The sequence below is a fragment of the Oncorhynchus nerka genome, linkage group LG25, assembly GCF_034236695.1.
Source record: "Oncorhynchus nerka isolate Pitt River linkage group LG25, Oner_Uvic_2.0, whole genome shotgun sequence".
Classification (NCBI taxonomy): Eukaryota; Metazoa; Chordata; class Actinopteri; order Salmoniformes; family Salmonidae; genus Oncorhynchus; species Oncorhynchus nerka.
In genome coordinates this window covers 11,270,140-11,294,820 of record NC_088420.1, presented here as the reverse complement: position 1 = coordinate 11,294,820, position 24,681 = coordinate 11,270,140, and the positions used below count along the sequence as shown (strand labels likewise).

Here is a 24,681-nt window from a genome sequence, read left to right as displayed (position 1 = left end):
GAGTAGTCACTGTCTGTTGTCAAGTATAGGTCTTGGAGGGCCCTGGAGTAGTCACTGTCTGTTGTCAAGTATAGGTCTTGGAGGGCCCTGGAGTAGTCACTGTCTGTTGTCAAGTATAGGTCTTGGGAGGGCCCTGGAGTAGTCACTGTCTGTTGCCTGGTATATGTCTTGGAGGGCCCTGGAGTAGTCACGGTCTGTTGTCAAGTATAGGTCTTGGAGGGCCCTGGAGTAGTCACTGCCTGTTGCCTGGTATAGGTCTTGGGAGGGCCCTGGAGTAGTCACTGTCTGTTGTCAAGTATAGGTCTTGGAGGGCCCTGGAGTAGTCACTGTCTGTTGCCTGGTATAGGTCTTGGAGGGCCCTGGAGTAGTCACTGTCTGTTGTCAAGTATAGGTCTTGGAGGGCCCTGAAGTAGTCACTGTCTGTTGCCTGGTATAGGTCTTGGAGGGCCCTGGAGTAGTCACTGTCTGTTGCCTGGTATAGGTCTTGGAGGGCCCTGGAGTAGTCACTGTCTGTTGTCAAGTATAGGTCTTGGAAGGCCCTGGAGTAGTCACTGTCTGTTGTCAAGTATAGGTTTTGGGAGGGCCCTGGAGTAGTCACTGTCTGTTGCCTGGTATAAGTCTTGGGAGGGCCCTGGAGTAGTCACTGTCTGTTGTCAAGTATAGGTCTTGGAGGGCCCTGGAGTAGTCACTGTCTGTTGTCAAGTATAGGTCTTGGAGGGCCCTGGAGTAGTCACTGTCTGTTGCCTGGTATAGGTCTTGGAGGGCCCTGGAGTAGTCACTGTCTGTTGTCAAGTATAGGTCTTGGAGGGCCCTGGAGTAGTCACTGTCTGTTGCCTGGTATAGGTCTTGGAGGGCCCTGGAGTAGTCACTGTCTGTTGTCAAGTATAGGTCTTGGAGGGCCCTGGAGTAGTCACTGTCTGTTGTCAAGTATAGGTCTTGGAGGGCCCTGGAGTAGTCACTGTCTGTTGTCAAGTATAGGTATTGGAGGGCCCTGGAGTAGTCACTGTCTGTTGCCTGGTATATGTCTTGGAGGGCCCTGGAGTAGTCACTGTCTGTTGTCAAGTATAGGTATTGGAGGGCCCTGGAGTAGTCACTGTCTGTTGCCTGGTATATGTCTTGGAGGGCCCTGGAGTAGTCACTGTCTGTTGTCAAGTATAGGTCTTGGAGGGCCCTGGAGTAGTCACTGTCTGTTGTCAAGTATAGGTCTTGGAGGGCCCTGGAGTAGTCACTGTCTGTTGCCTGGTATAGGTCTTGGAGGGCCCTGGAGTAGTCACTGTCTGTTGCCTGGTATAGGTCTTGGAGGGCCCTGGAGTAGTCACTGTCTGTTGTCAAGTATAGGTCTTGGAGGGCCCTGGAGTAGTCACTGTCTGTTGCCTGGTATAGGTCTTGGAGGGCCCTGGAGTAGTCACTGTCTGTTGCCTGGTATAGGTCTTGGAGGGCCCTGGAGTAGTCACTGTCTGTTGCCTGGTATAGGTCTTGGAGGGCCCTGGAGTAGTCACTGTCTGTTGCCTGGTATAGGTCTTGGAGGGCCCTGGAGTAGTCACTGTCTGTTGTCAAGTATAGGTCTTGGAGGGCCCTGGAGTAGTCACTGTCTGTTGCCTGGTATATGTCTTGGAGGGCCCTGGAGTAGTCACTGCCTGTTGCCTGGTATAGGTCTTGGGAGGGCCCTGGAGTAGTCACTGTCTGTTGTCAAGTATAGGTCTTGGAGGGCCCTGGAGTAGTCACTGTCTGTTGTCAAGTATAGGTCTTGGAGGGCCCTGGAGTAGTCACTGTCTGTTGTCTGGTATAGGTCTTGGAGGGCCCTGGAGTAGTCACTGTCTGTTGCCTGGTATAGGTCTTGGAGGGCCCTGGAGTAGTCACTGTCTGTTGTCAAGTATAGGTCTTGAGGGCCCTGGAGTAGTCACTGTCTGTTGCCTAGGTCTTGGAGGGCCCTGGAGTAGTCACTGTCTGTTGTCTGGTATAGGTCTTGGAGGGCCCTGGAGTAGTCACTGTCTGTTGCCTGGTATAGGTATTGGAGGGCCCTGGAGTAGTCACTGTCTGTTGTCAAGTATAGGTCTTGGAGGGCCCTGGAGTAGTCACTGTCTGTTGTCAAGTATAGGTCTTGGAGGGCCCTGGAGTAGTCACTGTCTGTTGTCTGGTATAGGTCTTGGAGGGCCCTGGAGTAGTCACTGTCTGTTGCCTGGTATAGGTCTTGGAGGGCCCTGGAGTAGTCACTGTCTGTTGTCAAGTATAGGTCTTGGAGGGCCCTGGAGTAGTCACTGTCTGTTGCCTGGTATAGGTCTTGGAGGGCCCTGGAGTAGTCACTGTCTGTTGTCAAGTATAGGTCTTGGAGGGCCCTGGAGTAGTCACTGTCTGTTGTCAAGTATAGGTCTTGGAGGGCCCTGGAGTAGTCACTGTCTGTTGCCTGGTATAGGTCTTGGAGGGCCCTGGAGTAGTCACTGTCTGTTGCCTGGTATAGGTCTTGGAGGGCCCTGGAGTAGTCACTGTCTGTTGTCAAGTATAGGTCTTGAGGGCCCTGGAGTAGTCACTGTCTGTTGCCTGGTTAGGTCTTGAGGGCCCTGGAGTAGTCACTGTCTGTTGCCTGGTATAGGTCTTGGAGGGCCCTGGAGTAGTCACTGTCTGTTGTCAAGTATAGGTCTTGGAGGGCCCTGGAGTAGTCACTGTCTTGGGAGGGCCCTGGAGTAGTCACTGTCTGTTGCCTGGTATAGGTCTTGGAGGGCCCTGGAGTAGTCACTGTCTGTTGTCAAGTATAGGTCTTGGAGGGCCCTGGAGTAGTCACTGTCTGTTGCCTGGTATAGGTCTTGGAGGGCCCTGGAGTAGTCACTGTCTGTTGCCTGGTATAGGTCTTGGAGGGCCCTGGAGTAGTCACTGTCTGTTGTCAGGTATAGGTCTTGGAGGGCCCTGGAGTAGTCACTGTCTGTTGTCAAGTATAGGTCTTGGAGGGCCCTGGAGTAGTCACTGTCTGTTGCCTGGTATATGTCTTGGAGGGCCCTGGAGTAGTCACTGTCTGTTGCCTGGTATAGGTCTTGGAGGGCCCTGGAGTAGTCACTGTCTGTTGTCTGGTATAGGTCTTGGAGGGCCCTGGAGTAGGTCTGTTGTCTGGTATAGGTCTTGGAGGGCCCTGGAGTAGTCACTGTCTGTTGTCAAGTATAGGTCTTGGAGGGCCCTGGAGTAGTCACTGGTATAGGTCTTGGAGGGCCCTGGAGTAGTCACTGTCTGTTGGTATAGGTCTTGAGGGTCCTGGAGTAGTCACTGTCTGTTGTCAAGTATAGGTCTTGGAGGGCCCTGGAGTAGTCACTGTCTGTTGTCAAGTATAGGTCTTGGAGGGCCCTGGAGTAGTCACTGTCTGTTGTCAAGTATAGGTCTTGGAGGGCCCTGAAGTAGTCACTGTCTGTTGTCAAGTATAGGTCTTGGAGGGTCCTGGAGTAGTCACTGTCTGTTGCCTGGTATAGGTCTTGGAGGGCCCCAACAGACAATGCAGAGATCATCCCTGTTCAGATACAAGTTGGGTCATTGTGAGTCCAGTTGGAACAAGGTCCTGACACCTGACATGGTCCAGTAGTAATCGGATGCAGCAGAGCACTGCAGATGGAAATGTAATGGACATGTTTCTCTATCATGTGGAGTAGAGGGTTGTGTACACCTTGCATTTCTATCTGCAGTGTGCTTAACATCGTGCCAAACTGAATAAGGCCCGGGATTCAATCCAATCACGAGTTAGAAGCCATTTCTGATTGCGTCGACCATGAATGTAATCTCACTGAAACATTACCGTAATACCAGGTGCCAACATGGTATTAGACCGGTGTAGATCAAAAATAACTGATTGTTAGGGTTAGAGGATTGTTGGAGTGAGGTAAGAAAAAAACAAACAGGTATTTGAACTAGAAAAATATGTTTTTACAAACTAAAACCACAATGGAACTGAGCTTTTTTATTATTATTTATAATTAAAATAAAAAGTTTACCCCAAAACAGCTTGATACTTTGTTTTAATTAACAATAATCAAAACAAACCATACAGGCAATTCTACAAAGAATACAAAAATATTCATTTTCACCAACATCAGTGTTCAAATAGAGCTGATCTATTCCAAAATCACACATAAACAGAACAGAAACATAGAACAGGTGTGTGCATAGGGAACTGGGGTGTGTGCATAGGGAACTGGGGTGTGTGCATAGGGAACTGGGGTGTGTGCATAGGGAACTGGGTGTGTGCATAGGGAACTGGGTGTGTGTGGATATTTTTTGAATTGAGGACATCTCTTCAGTGGCAGGTTATATGAAGCCCTGTATGTCATCGTTATATTCGCTGTAGAAACCCTCCCTCTGGGACTGTTGTTGCGTGCGAGGGTGGTGGGATGTCTCTGAACTGGAGGTATATCTGCAGTGGAGGGGGAAGAGGAAGCTGTCGGACCACAGCTGTCTGCATCAGAACCACTGAACCTAACTCTTCCCTGACTCGCAGCCTGCAGAGGTGAGAGAGAGATGGCACACACTCTATATACACACACACACACACACACACACACACCATTATTACTCATCTGTTGACATTTTTCCGTGTGTGTGCACATGTCACTCTTAGTTGTGTGCATATTATTCAGTGGTTGAATGCCCTTATTTTAAGTCAGTCTGGATAAGACGCTCTTCAGCTAAATGCAGAAAAATGTCATATTTGTACGCGTGTCTTACCGTGATGTGGCCTCCAGGTGCTCTCCTTTCGGGGTAGCAGTATCTCCTTTAGTGGGTGAGAGAGAGTCGACCAATTGACAAACTGGAGGAAGTAATTCAAAACCTCACTGTCTGCCTTCCTCAGGGCGTAAGGTGTCTGCAACAGTAGCGAGGGCTCCAGGCCTGCCTGAAGTAGCGTGGGCAACCAGTAGGAAGCATGGCATACCATGTTGAGCGCCTCACACACCAGCCCACGCAACTCTTCTTGACTGAGTGGGCTGTTGCTCTGCTGCTCTGGCCTAGAGCAGAGCGAGATGGTCCTGCTTAGCTGATCTGGTCTGGGGATGCTCCTTTGTTGTAAGACATACTGCAGCACATCGGATTTGCACATGGCCAGAATGTAGAGCCATTCCCGTCCAGTCAAAGTGGCCCCTGCGGCTACCAGCAAGCGTGCCGAATCACTAAAGGGCTGGGAGGATGTGCATTTCAAGGCCAGGGCGAAGGCGAGCGGCGATGTGGTGTCTGAGCTGAAGAGGGAGCTACAGTCCTGGGCGTCTGGGCTGAAGCCGGCCCTCAGCAGCAGATCTACACAGTGGCTGTGATTGTTCTTCAGAGCAGAGTACAGCGGACTCAACTCACCCTCTCCACGGTCACACACCCGGTGTGTCACAGCAATCAGCCTGGCCAGGACAGTGTTGTGGCCGAACTCGGCAGCTGCGTGGATGGGGAGCTGTGGCCAGTTGTTGGAACAAGACAGATTTGGGTTGGCATTGTGGTCCAGAAGAATCTCCACACAGCCCTCGTGGCCCTCCTGTGATGCAATCAGCAGTGGTGTTGCCAAGTCTGAGGCCTGGGCGTTCACATTAGCACCTACAACCCCAACATGTAAACAACATACAATGTTTATACAGCAACTTAAAGGCCCAATGCAGCCATTTTTATATCAATATCAAATCCTTTCTGAGTAACAATTAAGTACCTTACTGTATAAGGTGCATTCACACTGCATTTCAGCCCAGGGCTAAGAGAGATTTTGGCCCTGGTCTAAGCAAGTTTTCAGACTTGCGCATTGTAAACTGGGCTAGCGCCAACATTAGCCCAGGGCTAGCTGGCTCTGGGCCGGAGCAGGGTTAGCACTGACTTTTTGTGGCTAGCCCCAGAAACATGGTGCCAAAATAGCCCGTGTGAAACGAGGTCATGAACAGCGTATAGAATTCACTGTCCAATCACAATAACTGCACTTTCACTTAATTAGCACATGCTCGTGATGCGTTCTGCACGCTATATTAATAACATTTATAATATTTCATTCAGCCATATGCAGACAAAAACTTTAAATACTTTAATCTGTGCAAAAACATTGGTTGTTATGGCTATTTTCTATTGTCATTTAATTGGATATATCCATGATAATAATATTGTTGCATGATTTCGCCTGGACCAGAAATGTTCATGTCTCTTTCCTTCATAGCATTCTCTGTACAGGGGCAAAATCGCATTTTCGAAAGTGAAACATTGTTGCCGAGGTCAGACAGGCAGACTGCAAGGTTTATACAAACCATCACTTTTGGACTTCAAACGCTAGGCTAGAATCAGGAGGACTTCAAACGCTAGGCTAGAATCAGGAGGACTTCAAACGCTAGGCTAGAATCAGGAGGACTTCAAACGCTAGGCTAGAATCAGGAGGACTTCAAACGCTAGGCTAGAATCAGGAGGACATCAAACGCTAGGCTAGAATCAGGAGGAAATCAAACGCTAGGCTAGAATCAGGAGGAAATCAAACGCTAGGCTAGAATCAGGAGGAAATCAAATGCTAGGCTAGAATCAGGAGGACTTCAAATGCTAGGCTAGAAGCAGGAGGAAATCAAATGCTAGGCTAGAATCAGGAGGAAATCAAATGCTAGGCTAGAATCAGGAGGGAATCAAATGCTAGGCTAGAAGCAGGAGGACTTCAAATGCTAGGCTAGAAGCAGGAGGAAATCAAATGCTAGGCTAGAATCAGGAGGAAATCAAATGCTAGGCTAGAAGCAGGAGGAAATCAAATGCTAGGCTAGAATCAGGAGGACTTCATGTGTTAATAAATGTCTTATTGTTTATAACATTGGTTGCGTGGCAGAGAGAGAATGTTGGTCGCCCGTTAGCCCAGGGTTAACAAATGGTTGTGTGAACACAGGATAAGCTAGCCCATGGCCAGTCTCGCCTGAGGATACGAACAATGCAGTGTGAAAGGGCCTATAGATTTCCATTTAAAAATGGGCAAAAATGGCTTTTTAGCAACAATAAACAACCTCAAGCAATAATTTTGTTAGGGCTGTCGGAGTGGTCTATGTGGGGAGGGTAAAATTGAAAACTAGCTGTAATCGGCAGTTTTGGAACTTTTTGTTATTGGTCTAATAACCAATTTACTGTATAGTGACGTCACCATGGAAAGCCGCAACTCTCCATGGGCGACCATGCAAACCTGCTGATTAGAAGGTCCTGTGTAGATTGTATTTTTAACCAGCAACTATCAGGAAATAACACATTCAATTTTTACACATTTTTACGGTGCTTGTTTCATCAGCTGTGGTACAATATGATATAAAACACAGAAAAAATAACAGAATTTTGACTGAACTGGGACTTTTTTAAATAAATATATATATATTTTTTTATCAGAAAGCGCACACAGATATGTACCTGCATCAGCGAGGATCTGGAGACACTGCTCTTGTCCGTACTGTGCAGCCACAAACAGGGGAGTGATCATGTGATCGTCAAACACCTCCAGGCGACACACGCCCACCAGGATACGCACAATGTCACTGTGACCTTTATAGGCAGCCTGATGAAGGCAGGTCCAGCAGGAGGCCGTGTGTGTTCCGTTAACCTCTGCCCCTTTCCGCACCAGCAACTCCACAATATCTGTGTGCCCACAGTCTACTGCTACAGACACACACACACACACTTTTAATAAGACCTATAACACAGTTCAAGTGTTTTGTCTATGTGGGTGTGCCTTACCTGCGTAGAGAGGGCAGGACAGGTCATTGGTTGGCTGGTTGATGTCAGCGTGTGCTCTGAGGAGGAGCTTGACCACGGCCAGGTGTCTGCGTTGCACGGCCAGGTACAACGCCGACTCACCCTCATGTGTCAGAGAGCCCACGTAGGCACGGCAACCACTGGAGGCTCCTTCTGAAGGAAGGGCCAATGGAAAGAGGAGCCAAGGAGGTTAGTGAAGGATCCACAAAGAGGAGCCAAGGAGGTTAGTGAAGGATCCACTTTTAGAATATTGAAATGCCCCTTTTAGGTGCCCTGTTCAGATAGGCTATATTTAAATTAATTGAAAACCCATCTCTTCCCTTTCACTAATTGGAAAAGACTTGACAGGAGGAAGCTCATCATTAGGTTGCAGTGGAGGCTGCTCATAATAATGGCTGAAATTGAGTCAGTGGGAATGGTATCAACCACATCGTACTATAATGGAATGGTATCATCCACATCGTTGATGTGTATGATACTAATCAATTGACTCCATGCCAGCCGCCACTGTTAGGTTGGGTTTTTACTTGGTCAGTTCCTTCGGATCAGAGCAATGAAGGAGGTGGATTTCTTTTCTTTTCACAAAGAGACATAGAATTATAGAGATAGTTCCCTTCTCAACTCAAACCTTACCGGCAGCCTTAAGTAGCTGGTGCACACATACGATGGTTCCGGCGGCTGCAGCCTCGTGGAGGGCGTTCCAGCCACGGTTATCCCTGCTGTCCACACTGCAGCCTCTCTGGATCAGTAAGCTCACACGCCTGACATTGCTCTCGCGTGCTGCCACGGCAAGGCTGGACACCGTGTCGCTGTAACACTCAGTAAAGTCCATCCTCCTTACCTCTCATCTGAACGACTCTGACAAAAAAAGACACAGATATAATAGGCCTATGAGTAACGAGAGGCGACGGAGAGAGGGATGAAAGAACACATTTGGAGGGATCAGAAGAGGAGGCCCACTTAATAGTCTGGACCTAGATCAGTTTGTGCTCTTTTCAACTCCGTTGCTGTCATTATCGAGACAAATAATGAGTTGGGGTGATGGCACAAACGGATTGGCATGCAAACCAATTTCAATAGTCTAATATATTAACCTGTATGTATAATGTTAGCTATCGTTACTTCTCTCTAGCTACTAGAAGTAGCCAAAATCCTCTAGTGGTGATCCTGGCTAAGCTAACGGGTTAGCTTGCTAACAGAAGTAATAGGCTTGTAAGACTGCATGTTTAGTCGACAGAAGTGTGGTTGGCTATCAAAATTATTCTTATGCTGCTACAATTTCTATTAGGACGTATTAATTCAATAAGAAAGCAGTTTAGCTACCTTTTCTCGTCTTGTCAGCTGTTTGCAACATCGACAAACACCCGCGTTGAATCACTTCCGTACACACTATCATTGGACTCCGCCCATCCAGCGGCCCGAGGATGGTGACGTTGACCAATGCGTTCACCAATCATGAGCAAATGATGAGGATATCGTTTAAAATAGAAGAGCTGACAGTCCATCAGATTAACATGAGTAAAAAATATTGAATTTCAAATCTTTGTAGGGGTGACCATCGGATGAAGAAACTTTAGTTAGTAAAGAGAATCAGGGAGGTACAGATGATAACTTGTTTCATCAAGACATTTATTGTGAAATCAGTATTTACAAGATTTAAAAGAACACCTGTGGAAAGCACATGTATTTTAATAAACATTACTATTCATGTGAAATCTTGATCGAAACCATTTATAACAGAATGGTTCAGGGTGTGCACTGAAACAGCTTAAGTCAACACTGGATGTAAGGCAAGTACGTCATCCTCTCATCGAAATATGTACACACAGCACTTTTTATTTACCCAAAAGATTGGAGGATACCTGTATTGTTTTATCATGCTTTTCAGTACGGCGGTCACTGTTTCGGTAGAGGGTCTCAAAGTACACCAGGGAAGTTCTGTTGCCCACAATTCCACTGTAGCACTGTGTGGCAGCCATCTTAGCTTGCCTATATGACAACTCTCAGATACAAAAATGGAGGGGGAAATTAATTTAACCTCCGAAAACAAAAGGAGGGGACAGAGCTGTGTTCTTTTACTCATTTCCTGCCAGGACGTCCTTTTCCACCCTTCATCCCTCCTCTTCCACCCTTAAATCCTCCTCCACCACCTCTGCCTTTTCCTTTGCCCCCCCCTCCTTTCCCCTTCCCTCCTTTCTTGCCCCCTCTCTCGCGCTGCTCTTTCCTCTGCATGCCTCTCATGTCCTTCTTCATGCGGCCATCCACCACTTTGAACTGGCCCTTGACACCGCCCGGACGACGAACCCTCTTGGTACCAGAGCCCTTCTTGGCCACGACGTACGTGATCTCCCTCTTCTCCTTACCAAGACCCGCCTTCTTATAGATACTAAAAAACAGAGAGAGAGAAGGGACTTTAGTAAGTAAAGTAAAATGTTGGTGGTACATGTCACTGCCAGAGGTAGAGTAAAGTGGTAGTTTATTTAGCTAGCCACAGGTGTAGCAAAGTCCTACTGTAATGGGACATGTCACTGCCAGAGATGTAGCCGTGTAAATGGTTGTGGTACATGTCGTCGCAGAGGTTTTGATGGTGTAAAGTTGCATTTGTACCTCTTTAGCTGGGCCATCTTCTCCCTTTCACCAATGTCCACTGTGTTGACCACGGCCTCCGCCTTCTTCTTGGCTGACTCCATCTTCTTCAGCATCTGTCACACCAAAGATAAACAAAGGTCACATACTGTATGCTGCATCCTCCATCTTTACACCCAGTCTCCCACCTTTTTACCCAACATCCTCCTCTACCCTCATTCCCCTGTCTCCCACCTTTTTACCCAACATCCTCCTCTACCCTCATTCCCACGTCTCCCACCTTTTTACCCAACATCCTCCTCTACCCTCATCCCCCTGTCTTCCACCTTTTTACCCAACATCCTCCTCTACCCCCATTCCCCCGTCTCCCACCTTTTTACCCAACATCCTCCTCTACCCTCATCCCCCTGTCTCCCACCTTTTTACCCAACATCCTCCTCTACCCTCATTCCCCGTCTCCCACCTTTTTACCCAACATCCTCCTCTACCCTCATCCCCCTGTCTTCCACCTTTTTACCCAACATCCTCCTCTACCCTCATCCCCCATCTCCCACCTTTTTACCCAACATCCTCCTCTACCCTCATCCCCCGTCTCCCACCTTTTTACCCAACATCCTCCTCTACCCTCATTCCCCCGTCTCCCTTCCATTTCCCTTCATAATATTATCTTTCCCCCTCTACTCCTACCCTCATTCCCCAGTCTCCCTTCTATTTCCCTTCATAATATTATCTTTCCCCCTCTACTTCTACCCTCATTCCCCAGTCTCCCTTCTATTTCCCTTCATAATATTATCTTTCCCCCTCTACTCCTACCCTCATTCCCCAGTCTCCCTTCTATTTCCCTTCATAATATTATCTTTCCCCTCTACTTCTACCCTCATTCCCCAGTCTCCCTTCTATTTCCCTTCATAATATTATCTTTCCCCCTCTACTTCTACCCTCATTCCCCAGTCTCCCTTCTATTTCCCTTCATAATATTATCTTTCCCCCTCTACTCCTACCCTCATTCCCCAGTCTCCCTTCTATTTCCCTTCATAATATTATCTTTCCCCCTCTACTTCTACCCTCTCATTCCATCTCTCTCGCGCTCTCTTACCCTCCTCTTCTTCCTGGCCTTGGCCTCAGCCACTCTTTTAATGGGCCTGGCGTTGATCTCCTTCCATTTTGCCTTGTACTCCTCCACCATCTCCTTGGTGACGGGGATAGGCTTATTCCGGTGTTTCTTCTCGTCATCCACGAACCACTCGGGCACCTCGCACTGGTCCTCCGAGCTGGCAAACCTGAACACATACATCGTCACACAGAAATAATACATTGCATGGCTAAATAAGTAGTATCATTAGTGAACACACACACACACACACACACACACACACACACACACACACACACACAGAGAGAGAGAGTAATCAGCTAATCTTGCCTGTGGAAGGAGCCATCAACCAGGTCCCTTGATCTCTTCTTGGAGGTCGCGATCTGACAGCCCAGGGCCAAACCCTCTGCATTCATGATGCGAGCACGCTTGCCTGGGGGGAAACACACACCGCTTAAAATCTTGCCATTGGTCTAAACAGTCACTCTAAGGCCCGCACCCTAGACATGTTCTCTTTACTCACTGGTGCTCTCCACTGGCACCACCTGGAAGTCGTCGCCGTCTGCGTCTCCTTGGATACCGCCAGATCCTTTAGCCTTCATCTGAGCGATACTCCTGTAGAACACACACACACACGTTTACACTTTTAGATGATCGGGGAAAGTGCATATTGTGGTCATAAGCCAAGTCATAATGTCTACCAGCATTACCACTGTTGGAATCGGTCAAATAGAAGACTGTGCAATCTAATATTAATCTCAAATCAAAGAATTCCTCCAATCATTTTTCAATCTGTTCGCTATCAGAATCCTACAAAATTATTGAAAAGGTATTTTGTTAACAATATGACAAAATAGGACAAAAGTTCTAGTCTATTCTTTAATAAGTCATGTGACAAGAGTCCTGACTTCTCATCGTCCTCGTCACTGCTGTTGTCATCATCAGAGTAGCTAGCTGTCGCTATCCCCCTCTGCCCCAGCTTCCTGTGAAGGCCCCGCCTCTTCCCCCTCGGGCTGGGCCGTATCAGGCTCCTCTGGGGTTTTCCTCTTCTTCCCCTTGGCTGGAGACACAATAAAAAGTGTTACGAAAAGTTCATCCAACACTCTTCTTTCACTACGGACGAATCTCAGTCTAAAGTGGACTCTTCCCTTTTACCTACGCTGGGCTGAAAGTAATATGGTGGACACCTACCGGGAATTTCCACCTATCAAACCGGAGGGGAGGAAGACACTTTATTGCGATGCTGTACTCATCCTGTACCTGTAGGGTCCTTGTTCTGTAGCATCTGTGTCTGCCGCAGCTCGCTCGCTGCATCTCCGTCCAGATCCAGTTCAGCAAAGATGTCCTGTGTGAGTCAGAAAGTCACATCATAAGGTCAGAGGTCAGAGATGAGAGAACCAAGGGTACTATAAAAGTACTCCATGTGTATGAGGAAGTCTGTTAGTGGGTGGACGCGTACAGCGTGTTGTGTGTCGGTGAGCATGTATGTGTGGGTGGGTCAGTGAGTGTGTGTGGGTTTATGTGTGGGTGGGTGACTGTGTGTGAGTACAGCCTGTTGTGTGGGTGACTGTGTGAGTACACCATGTTGTGTGTGTGTGGGTGACTGTGTGAGTACACCGTGTTGTGTGTGGGTGGGTGACTGTGTGAGTACAGCGTGTTGTGTGTGGGTGGGTGACTGTGTGTGAGTACAGCGTGTTGTGTGGGTGACTGTGTGAGTACACCGTGTTGTGTGTGTGTGGGTGACTGTGTGAGTACACCGTGTTGTGTGTGGGTGGGTGACTGTGTGAGTACACCGTGTTGTGTGTGGGTGGGTGACTGTGTGAGTACACCGTGTTGTGTGTGGGTGGGTGACTGTGTGTACTACAGACCTTGCTGAACCACATGCTGGTCTCACGGTCCCTCTTCTCCTCCTTTCCCTCCAGCTCCACTATCAGTCCACTCCCTTCTTCTTCCTCCTCCTCCTCCTCCTTCTCCACATTGAAGGACACTCTGCAACACACACCAAGCATTGAAAAAAATAAAAATAAAATAGTAACATTGCAACAGCAGTTTTGCCAACATTTTGATGAAGTTATTATAGTTAAAAGTGGATTGAGTAGAAGTCATGTAATGTGTGAAGTTAGAGGGAAAAGACCAGCCCTTTCAAGCTTAACATCCTTATCATTTATCGCCCTCCAGGTTCCCTCGGAGAGTTCATCAATGAGCTTGATGCCTTGATAAGCTCCTTTCCTGAGGACGGCTCACCTCTCACAGTTCTGGGCGACTTTAACCTCCCCACGTCTACCTTTGACTCATTCCTCTCTGCCTCCTTCTTTCCACTCCTCTCCTCTTTTGACCTCACCCTCTCACCTTCCCCCCCTACTCACAAGGCAGGCAATACGCTCGACCTCATCTTTACTAGATGCTGTTCCTCCACTAACCTCATTGCAACTCCCCTCCAAGTCTCCGACCACTACCTTGTATCCTTTTCCCTCTCGCTCTCATCCAACACTTCCCACACTGCCCCTACTCGGATGGTATCGCGCCGTCCCAACCTTCGCTCTCTCTCCCCCGCTACTCTCTCCTCTTCCATCCTATCATCTCTTCCCTCTGCTCAAACCTTCTCCAACCTATCTCTTGATTCTGCCTCCTCAACCCTCCTCTCCTCCCTTTCTGCATCCTTTGACTCTTTATGTCCCCTATCCTCCAGGCCGGCTCGGTCCTCCCCTCCCGCTCCGTGGCTCGACGACTCATTGCGAGCTCACAGAACAGGGCTCCGGGCAGCCGAGCGGAAATGGAGGAAAACTCGCCTCCCTGCGGACCTGGCATCCTTTCACTCCCTCCTCTCTACATTTTCCTCTTCTGTCTCTGCTGCTAAAGCCACTTTCTACCACTCTAAATTCCAAGCATCTGCCTCTAACCCTAGGAAGCTCTTTGCCACCTTCTCCTCCCTCCTGAATCCTCCTCCCCCTCCTCCCTCTCTGCAGATGACTTCGTCAACCATTTTGAAAAGAAGGTCGACGACATCCGATCCTCGTTTGCTAAGTCAAACGACACCGCTGGTTCTGCTCACACTGCCCTACCCTGTGCTCTGACCTCTTTCTCCCTCTCTCTCCAGATGAAATCTCGCGTCTTGTGACGGCCGGCCGCCCAACAACCTGCCCGCTTGACCCTATCCCCTCCTCTCTTCTCCAGACCATTTCCGGAGACCTTCTCCCTTACCTCACCTCGCTCATCAACTCATCCCTGACCGCTGGCTACGTCCCTTCCGTCTTCAAGAGAGCGAGAGTTGCACCCCTTCTGAAAAAACCTACACTCGATCCCTCCGATGTCAACAACTACAGACCAGTATCCCTTCTTTCTTTTCTCTCCAAAACTCTTGAACGTGCCGTCCTTGGCCAGCTCTCCCGCTATCTCTCTCAGAATGACCTTCTTGATCCAAATCAGTCAGGTTTCAAGACTAGTCATTCAACTGAGACTGCTCTTCTCTGTATCACGGAGGCGCTCCGCACTGCTAAAGCTAACTCTCTCTCCTCTCATCCTTCTAGACCAGGGGTGTCAAAGTCAAATGGACGGAGGGCCAAATAAAAAAATCAGCTACAAGACGAGGGCCGGACTGTTCGAATGTTCATTGAAAATTTTTTAAATGACGCATATAGTCTAGTGAACCTAATTGAACCTACTGAAAACCTAACAAATATATTACAATATGATCAGATAAATAAAGCAATATTTTCTTATGGCTCTGTCAGTAATCTTTAATTTTCAACAGACACAAAAGACAAATTTCCTTTATATAAATATCCCCATAACATGAACATTAAATGAAAGAAACCGGTATTCAAGGCACCATCAGTAGACTATATTTTCTATTTTAGCAAAAGTGGGCTAAATTTACTTCAAAGAAAAACAATAATAGCAATTTTCTATCATCCACTCAACTGAAATATTTTTAAAATATAATTGGATTGAAATACAAAAAAATAAAGTGCAAAAATCTATTAATCAAAAACAACACTTTGTTTAAGGAGAAGTAACATGCAGTGAAAACAAATATTAAATTTTAACTTTTAAACTTGAACTGAGTAAAAACTCTAAATATGTGATTGCACAGTAATGTTCACTTGTTTGAGGTTGAGGGTGATACTTGGTGGTGTCCCATCTTTTCCACAAGTTCATCAATGTTCGGGGTAAGGCTCTGAGCTGAAGAAATCCTCAGAATTGAGTGGAGGTGTTCAGCAGTAAGTCGACTTCTGTGTGATGTTTTGTTCAGGTTCATCAAAGAAAACAGTTGTTCACACAGGTATGTGCTGCCAAACATAGACAACGTTTGAGCAGCCTGGATGCGCAGCTGGGGCATTGTGCCGGGAGGAAACGGGCGAACTCCGCAGCACCCACTGCCGCATATTTTGCCCTCAGTGCATCATTGCATTGGAGGTCAATCAACTCCATTTGGAGGTTTGGTGGTGAGCTTTCCACGTCAACAGCAAATGGGTTACCGAGCAGTTCCAACCTGCTTTTTGTGCTTCAAAGTCAGCAAATCGGCGCCGAAAGTCAGCGGCAAGCATACCTATTTTATCAGCCAACTGTGTGCTCGGGAACGCACTGGTAGAGAGCTTCTCTTTCATGGTCTGGCAGCTGGGAAAGTGGCTCAAATTTTCTTTCCGCATCTGCGTCTCCCACAGAGTCAGTTTGGTTTTAAATGCCTTCACTGTACTGTACATATCAGAGATGACACGATCCCGACCCTGCAGCTGCAAGTTTATTGCATTCAGATGACTCGTAATGTCACACAGAAAAGCCATTTCACACAGAAACATTTCGTCTCGGAGTTGTGTTGTGTCTTTCCCTTTGCTGTCCAAGAACAGACAAATCTCCTCACGAAGCTCGAAACATCTTTGAAGCACCTTTCCCTGGCTTAGCCATCGCACCTCTGTGTGATAAGGCAAATCACCATGCTCCGTTTCTAACTCCGTCAGAAATGCCTTGAACTGGCGGTGATTCAAACTTTGCTCTGATAAAGTTAACTGTGCGCGTGATGATGCTCATTACATGCTCCATTTTCAAGGCTTTACCGCACAACGCTTCCTGGTGTATGATACAATGATAAGCTGTCAGCTCACCTGTCGCGTTTTCCTCTTGCATCTTTTCCCGTATCTTCGCCACCAGTCCGCTCCTGTGTCCACACATCGCAGGTGCTCCGTCGGTTGTCAAACCCACGAGTTTTTCCCAAGGCAGCTCCATCTCATTTACACATCTTGACACCTCTTCATACAAATCATGCCCCGTAGTTGTGCCATGCATAGGACGTAAAGCCAAAAACTCCTCTGTCACGCTTAGGTTGGAGTCCACTCCGCGGATGAAAATTGACAACTGGGCAATGTCAGAAATGTCGGTGCTCTCATCCACAGCCAAGGAATATGCAATAAAATCTTTTCCCTTTTTCACAAGCTGCTCTTTTAGATTGATGGACAACTGGTCTACTCTCTCGGCAATGGTGTTTCTGCTCAGACTCACATTTAAAAAGAGTTGCCTTTTTTCTGGGCAAACTTCGTCACAAACTTTAATCATGCAGTTTTTGATGAAATCCCCCTCCGTAAATGGCCGGGCTGATTTAGCGATCTCTTCTGCCAAAATAAAACTGGCCTTGACAGCAGCCTGGCCTTGTGATTTGGCTTTTTGAACAGAGCCTGTCGAGATTTGAGGCCTCGTTTTAATTCCTCTGCCTTTTGTAGCCTTTGTTCCATGTCCATATTCTTGTTTTTGTCCGCGTGTTTCGTTTCATAATGTCGTCTCAGATTATACTCTTTCAGTACCGCCACACTTTCTCCACACAGAAGACACACAGGTTTTCCAGCTACCTTCGTGAACATATACTCCGACTCCCACCTTGTTTGAAACCCCGGTTCTCAGTATCCACCTTCCGTTTTGCCATTTTTGATGGGTATCTGAAAGTTAATTTTACTGTGATGCTGACGACTGCTGTGCCAATAAATATTGAAATGAAGCAGCCTACTGCTCGGCAAGCGTCACCTTGCATTGTGGGAAATGTAGTATTGGTGCGTGTAAAAGATCTGCGGGCTGCCGGCTTGCTGCGGGCCGGTTCTAATAATAAATCAAGATCATCCCAGGGGCCGTAAAAAACCTTCTTGCGGGCCGGATGTGGCCCGCGGGCCTTGACTCTGACATATGTGTTCTAGACCTATCGGCTGCCTTCGATACTGTGAACCATCAGATCCTCCTCTCCACCCTCTCCGAGTTGGGCATCTCCGGCGCGGCCCACGCTTGGATTGCGTCCTACCTGACAGGTCGCTCCTACCAGGTGGCGTGGCGAGAATCTGTCTCCTCACCACGCGCTCTCACCACTGGCGTCCCCCAGGGCTCTGTTCTAGGCCCTCTCCTATTCTCGCTATACACCAAGTCACTTGGCTCTGTCATAACCTCACATGGTCTCTCCTATCATTGCTATGCAGACGACACACAATTAATCTTCTCCTTTCCCCCTTCTGATGACCAGGTGGCGAATCGCATCTCTGCATGTCTGGCAGACATATCAGTGTGGATGACGGATCACCACCTCAAGCTGAACCTCGGCAAGACGGAGCTGCTCTTCCTCCCGGGAAGGACTGCCCGTTCCATGATCTCGCCATCACGGTTGACAACTCCATTGTGTCCTCCTCCCAGAGCGCTAAGAACCTTGGCGTGATCCTGGACAACACCCTGTCGTTCTCAACTAACAACAAGGCGGTGGCCCGTTCCTGTAGGTTCATGCTCTACAACATCCGCAGAGTACGACCCTGCCTCACACAGGAAGCGGCGCAGGTCCTAATCCAGGCACTTGTCATCTCCCGTCTGGATTACTGCAACTCGCTGTTGGCTGGGCTCCCTGCCTGTGCCATTAAACCCCTACAACTCATCCAGAACGCCGCAGCCCGTCTGGTGTTCAACCTTCCCAAGTTCTCTCACGTCACCCCGCTCCTCCGCTCCCTCCACTGGCTTCCAGTTGAAGCTCGCATCCGCTACAAGACCATGGTGCTTGCCTACGGAGCTGTGAGGGGAACGGCACCTCAGTACCTCCAGGCTCTGATCAGGCCCTACACCCAAACAAGGGCACTGCGTTCATCCACCTCTGGCCTGCTCTCCTCCCTACCACTGAGGAAGTACAGTTCCCGCTCAGCCCAGTCAAAACTGTTCGCTGCTCTGGCCCCCCAATGGTGGAACAAACTCCCTCACGACGCCAGGACAGCGGAGTCAATCACCACCTTCCGGAGACACCTGAAACCCCACCTCTTTAAGGAATACCTAGGATAGGATAAAGTAATCCTTCTCACCCCCCCTTAAAAGATTTAGATGCACTATTGTAAAGTGGCTGTTCCACTGGATGTCATAAGGTGAACGCACCAATTTGTAAGTCGCTCTGGATAAGAGCGTCTGCTAAATGACTTAAATGTAAATGGAAAAGCCCTGAGTGTCAAAAGCAGTGATACAGACAGATGCAGAGAGAGAGAGAGACAGAGACTGAGTGAAATACATACTTTTTCTTGGTGGCCTTGTCCTTGGCCATCTCCTTCTGTTTCTCTATGATCTCATCCAAGTCGTCATCGTCCAGGTCAGAGACCAGGGAGACCTCGTCACTGTCACCGTCGTCAGAGAAGTATAGGTCCTCCTCCCCTTCCACCATGGCATCAGCTAACTTCATGTCCCCCTTGGTGATCTCACACAGAGCCTAGGAGAGGGACGGAATGAGGGGAAAGGTGAAGCTTTTCACAATCATGAGAAATAAAACAAGAACGACCTTTCTAAAAATCTATTCAAAACCATGTCCATGGTCATTTGGTGTGTGTATGTGCATGCATATCGGTCTCTGTGTTACCGCGGCCTTGTTAATGGTAACGAGGGAGAACATGGAGGAGTCGTTGCCATCTGCGATGGAGACTCCCGGCAGGTCCATCTTCAGTGCCACCCTCTCCCTCTGCTTCCTTCTCTCCTTCAGAAGCTTCTTCTTCTTCCTGGTTGGCACAACACACCAGCAGCACGTCAACACTACACCTCACATTGGAGAATACAGCACTGGTCGCAGAATACACCAGCAAACATGTCAACACACCTTACAGACAGGAAATATAGCACATCTGTGATATCATAACTCCCCCCCTTAAAAATCAGGAAGCAGTTGCCATCAGGTCGTAGACTCAGGTCTCTACCTCTCAGGACCAAGACACCAGTTTTGTGCCAGCATCAGTAAGGCTTTTTAATGAACATTCTTGGGACTTGTGTATTGTATCTGTAATGTGTAAATAGTGAACTTATTCTATATTGATCCATCAAATCCCATTGTTGGTATATGCATTAGAGAGCATAAAGTTGAGCAGTTGAGTATAGACTCAGTATAAAGACTTACCGTCTCAGCTCTGCCACCTCCTCAGTATAAAGACTTACAGTCTCAGCCCTGCCACCTCCTCAGTATAAAGACTTAGTCTCAGCCCTGCCACCTCCTCAGTATAAAGACTTACCGTCTCAGCTCTGCCACTTCCTCGGCTTTCAGCTCGGCAAGTTTCTGCTCCATCTCTTCCTCCTCCAACTCGGCCTCTTCTTCCTTCTTTTCAGACACCGTCATTTTCTTTTTCTCCTTCTCCTCTTTCTTCTCTTCTTTCTTCTCCTCTGCGTCGCTCGCCTCCTCACCTGAACTCAGTCTGCAGACAAGCACAACAATAAAGGCCAATGTTATTGATGCCTACTGCTCTATATAATGGGATGTGCAACTTCAAATAATATTAATTTAGAACCCTCTTTGTAAAAGAGATTCTTGTCTACCAAAATCAGGCCCAATCCCTAGATAGGCAAATCATGATACTCTCATGTGTTCAGACTGGATGGGTGTAAAACAATATGGAGGGAACAAACAGAAGACCAGGTGGAGTCAGTACCTACCTGGATCTGTTCTACTAGGGGCCTTAGGTAGTCACAGGGTTCAATCTGGATTGAGAGTCACAGGGGTTCAATCTGGACTGGGAGTCACGGGGTTCAATCCGGACTGGGAGTCACGGGGTTCAATCCGGACTGGGAGTCACGGGGGTTCAATCTGGACTGGGAGTCACGGGGGTTCAATCTGGACTGGGAGTCACGGGGGTTCAATCTGGACTGGGAGTCACGGGGTTCAATCTGGACTGGGAGTCACGGGGGTTCAATCTGGACTGGGAGTCACGGGGGTTCAATCTGGACTGGGAGTCACGGGGGTTCAATCTGGACTGGGAGTCACGGGGGTTCAATCTGGACTGGGAGTCACGGGGGTTCAATCTGGACTGGGAGTCACGGGAGTTCAATCTGGACTGGGAGGGGTTCAATCTGGACTGGGAGTCACGGGGTTCAATCTGGACTGGGAGTCACGGGGGTTCAATCTGGACTGAGAGTCACGGGGGTTCAATCTGGACTGGGAGTCACGGGGGTTCAATCTGGACTGGGAGTCACGGGGGTTCAATCTGGACTGGGAGTCACGGGGGTTCAATCTGGACTGGGAGTCACGGGGGTTCAATCTGGACTGGGAGTCACGGGGGTTCAATTTGGACTGGGAGTCTCTCTCAATTGAACTTGCTGTAGATATAAAGATTAAGGAATGTTTAAAAGGATTCTTACTTGATGTCCTCATCCAGCAGCTTGGCCTCATCCTTTAGCTTCTTAGCCAGGTATCTCCTCAGCTTGGACCTCCAGTTCAGCAGCAGACTGAGGACACACACATACATACATACACAGGGTCAGAGGGCAAAGGTCATTGGAGAGCCCCATAGGAAGGCAGGCGGCGAGACTTGAGTTGCAGCACATATTTGGGTCTATAAGAAAACACTTTATGAAGTCAGTGTATTGTTATCATTACAGTATAACAATCTCATTGGCTTACCGGAGCTCCTTGCGGCCCAGAACCTTGATGTCACGGCAACACTCTATGACCTCGTCAGAGGTGGCCTCGTGAGACTCCAACTCAGGGTTGTCAAAATTGATCTGGAGGCACACCCCAATAAAAACAATATTAAAATCTGCTCAGAGACAGAAATGCTATCGTAGCTAAATGTGGTTTAGCTAGCCAGCAAGTTAACTTGCCATCAATGCTGACTGCCATTGTAAAGTTCTGTATGATGAGTCTCACCTCGTTGGCTTTGCTCAGGAAGTCCACAGGGTTGTCAGCCTTGAGGAAGGCGGTCGCTGAGAAGGTGTGATACAGGGTCAGATCACCATCTGTGTATCCCTCCGCCTGAAACACAGCATGAATGAATGAAGCCACTAAAATATACAGTCTGTTCATTCAGAAGACTTCATGTAAAGAATTACACACAGGTGCACACACACACCTTCGGTTTCTTCAGAGGGACCAGGTCTTTGATAGCCTTGGCTTGGACCTCCACCTCTTTGAAAGCATGTTTGGGGTCGAAGAACTTGTTGTCAATTTTGTCTGGGGCCAGGTAGCCTGAAATGGAATGAAGTCCCATCCTCAGTTACTCAACAAGACCAACATTTACCACAATAAACCCAAAGTATATATTTCTCAATTTACTCTAGATACCTGGTGCTAAAGAGCAGAGTTGGAGTCAATTCCATGTCAATTCACGAAGTGAATAGGAATTCCAATCAGAACGGAAAAATCCTCAATGAAAATCAATGGCACCTCTCACTTTTCCAACTCTGCTATAGAGAGTCGGGGTGAACCAACCCACCTTGGCAGATGACGAAGATCTCAGCCGACTCGTTTCTGGAGGCCTGGGGCTTGGTAGCCTGCACCTTCTTGAAGAACTGCTGGAAGATCCACAGCAGTGGCTGGTAGTCTTTGGAGCGGAACACCTTGGTGACAAACGTGCCCCCTTTGGCCAGAAAGTCACACGCCAGCTTCAGAGCCATCAGGGTCAGATGAGCTGGTAGGGTGAGAGGAGGGTTCGAGTAAGACAAATATTGTGATCTGCTCCTCGACACCGATTTATTACCTTCGAATTTCATTAATTTACTGTTAATCTAATACGCATTTCTACTGTACAAATGTTATGAGAGTGAACATGCCATATAGCTGATGGACGGACAAACGTGGTGTTAAGCTTATTCCCTCTCAGTTTACATATAAAGGTTTATGTTTACATCAGTGCGTTACTTACCCTGAGAGAAGGCATCATGCACCCAGTTGGCTCCAACATTTGGAGCTCCGTCGTTTAGGACCACGTCCACCTTCCATGTCTGGAGCTCCTTCTTCAGAGCCTGGCCAAAACAAGTTACATCAAACACTGTCCTCTTTGGACTAAAAGTTGTCACAATTTGGTGATGTATGATGAAGTTACCAACGCATATAACAGTGCATCGGAGAATACTGTCCGAGAACATTCAATGGGAGTTATGTCAACACTGTACTGTGATGAACTACATTAAAACACCATCCTGTTATGGATAAATAACAGACTCACTAATTTGACCTCTGACCTACCTGCCGGCATTTCTCTGTGGTGATGTCCTCTGTCAGGGCGACCACGTTGGGGATAGATTTGATTGGGACCAAGTCGACACCTTTGGAGATAGGAACGCAATGACATCATCAACCAACTATAACAGCACTGCAACAGGGATTTATTTTTGTAAGATGTCGGCTAAGTATTATGGAACACAGTAGTCGGTATATGTTAGAGGTATATGTTAGAGGTGCCTGAGACGAGGTTTGACTCACCAATAATAAGACTGGAGACAGGCATAAACTTGGACGCCACCTGTAACCTATGGGTATGGGTATGACAGAGAGAAAGAATATTGACAAAAATAATAAATAAAACAAGATACAACAATTATTTCATAGGCCTACTACAGCACATGTTGATGTTTAACATATCAAATAGCATGCTAAAGTAAGACTTGACAGTCAGTAGCGTATGATAGTATATTAAGATCATGTGACACGCGATGCAGATAGCTACGGTACCCACCAACCACCCGGAGCAGCGCACAAGTCCACCAGAGCCCTGGCTTTCTGTAAGAACTGGAATTTTCGGTTCAGCTGAATAAGCTTGAAGGAAGAACGTGAACGATATCCTGAGGGAGAGGAGAGCGAAAGTATTACGCATATATAACCAGACAATGTCATTTCTACATTACTAGCCAGCTGTTTTCAATGCTACACGATCCAGCTGGCTTCAACTATCAGTATCACAATCCTGAGAAGCCAATTAGCTACAGTATCTCTCTAGATAGTTATGATCTTGAATATTGATGGCTATATGATCAAGGGTACCCAATCCCTGATGAGCAACAATAGCTAGGTAGCTAACGTTACATATACATTATCTGTTTAAACTGAAAAGCACACAGTACAACTAGCTTACTGTTTAGCTACTGTATTAATTCACGTGGACTTGATTTAGCTAGCCCATTTAAATTAGGCTAATAGCACGATGAGTTCTCTGCGTTTATAGATCTTACCCGTTTCCTTTGCTAAGTGGTAGAATTTATCTTTTCTGGACTTTCCAACTTTGAGTTTCTTCCCCATGTTTGCTGGTGTTGTTGATCGCTTATTATTTAAATTGTGATTGGAATATTACGATTTACAAATTACCGAAGCAGATTACCAACCACCTCCATGAAAACATAACACGTGTGGCTTCTATGCGCATGACATTTACGTCACATATACATTTGAAGCCTGGAAACTTTATTGAACCAAGTACTACAACAGACCGTGGAACAGACAGATACATTCATTGCAACTATAAAATAATGTGAGATACGTACTGCTTGGATTCTTTACATACGATAGAAATAAGTCGAAACAATTTTATGTAATTCATTTCATTATTCTTTTGGCCAAATTTCATATTCACAAATGTACATTTACAAAAAAAACACCACGTGTTCTTACCTTACAAAAATAACTATATTTTAAGACAACTAAATATTCTACCAACAAAAAAGCTGTTCGAGTTATGAGTGTGTGTATGCCCCTTGAAGTGTAATGTGATATTGTACCCCCTAGCCCAAATGTCCTTTGTATATTCTTTATATATACTTGTGTTCCCCCATGTACTTCTTGTATTGATATGTTGTTAATAAAAAAAATATATATATATACAAAATATATATATATAAATTATATACATTACCAGTCAAAAGTTTGGACACACCTCCTCATTCAAAGGTTTTTCTTTATTTTTATAATTTTCTACATTTTAGAATAATAGTGAAGACATCATGTGTTATTCCATAGTTTTGATGTCTTCACAATTATTCTACAATGTAGAAAATAGTTTAAAAAATAAAGAAAAACCCTTGAATGAGTAGTTGTGTCCAAACTTTTGACTGGTACTAAT

The 24,681-nt window shown here is 47.1% G+C and overlaps 2 protein-coding genes across 4 annotated transcripts; both read right to left on the bottom strand.

The window, feature by feature from the left end:
- Positions 1–3,975: 3,975 nt before the first annotated feature.
- Positions 3,976–9,129, bottom strand: asb3 (ankyrin repeat and SOCS box containing 3). 3 transcript variants are annotated; one of them, XM_029633595.2, is made up of 6 exons: positions 9,022–9,129; positions 8,332–8,556; positions 7,681–7,851; positions 7,357–7,602; positions 4,699–5,547; positions 3,976–4,503 (listed from the first exon to the last, which is right to left on the bottom strand). In XM_029633595.2, exons 2-6 carry the CDS (start codon positions 8,528–8,530, stop codon positions 4,307–4,309), a joined length of 1,662 nt encoding a protein of 553 aa, XP_029489455.2. In that variant the 5' UTR covers positions 8,531–8,556; positions 9,022–9,129; the 3' UTR covers positions 3,976–4,306. The 3 variants fall into 3 exon arrangements, with proteins under 3 accessions (XP_029489455.2, XP_029489457.2, XP_029489456.2); XM_029633597.2 differs by having other exon boundaries at positions 7,357–7,599; XM_029633596.2 differs by having other exon boundaries at positions 7,681–7,848.
- Positions 9,130–9,306: 177 nt separating this feature from the next.
- Positions 9,307–23,983, bottom strand: ftsj3 (FtsJ RNA 2'-O-methyltransferase 3). The gene is given in 22 exon segments (XM_029633593.2): positions 9,307–10,084; positions 10,306–10,400; positions 11,381–11,564; positions 11,708–11,810; positions 11,901–11,992; positions 12,286–12,329; positions 12,331–12,437; positions 12,638–12,722; positions 13,246–13,366; positions 18,892–19,082; positions 19,230–19,365; positions 19,870–20,049; positions 20,990–21,076; positions 21,252–21,352; positions 21,498–21,602; positions 21,700–21,815; positions 22,063–22,257; positions 22,492–22,591; positions 22,815–22,894; positions 23,052–23,098; positions 23,305–23,410; positions 23,798–23,983. Coding segments are annotated over 22 exon segments (2,649 nt in total). The 5' UTR covers positions 23,865–23,983; the 3' UTR covers positions 9,307–9,777.
- Positions 23,984–24,681: the final 698 nt, after the last annotated feature.

Bases quoted from the DNA above. Each gene is read 5' to 3' on its own strand.
- asb3 (XM_029633595.2), bottom strand. From the start codon at position 8,530: ATGGACTTTACTGAGTGTTACAGCGACACGGTGTCCAGCCTTGCCGTG. The intron at 7,603-7,680 runs GTAAGGCACACC...GTGTGTCTGTAG, and splicing joins GTCCTGCCCTCTCTACGCAG to CAGTAGACTGTGGGCACACA. The intron at 4,504-4,698 runs GTAAGACACGCG...GTGTGTATATAG, and splicing joins CACCTGGAGGCCACATCACG to AGTGTGTGCCATCTCTCTCT.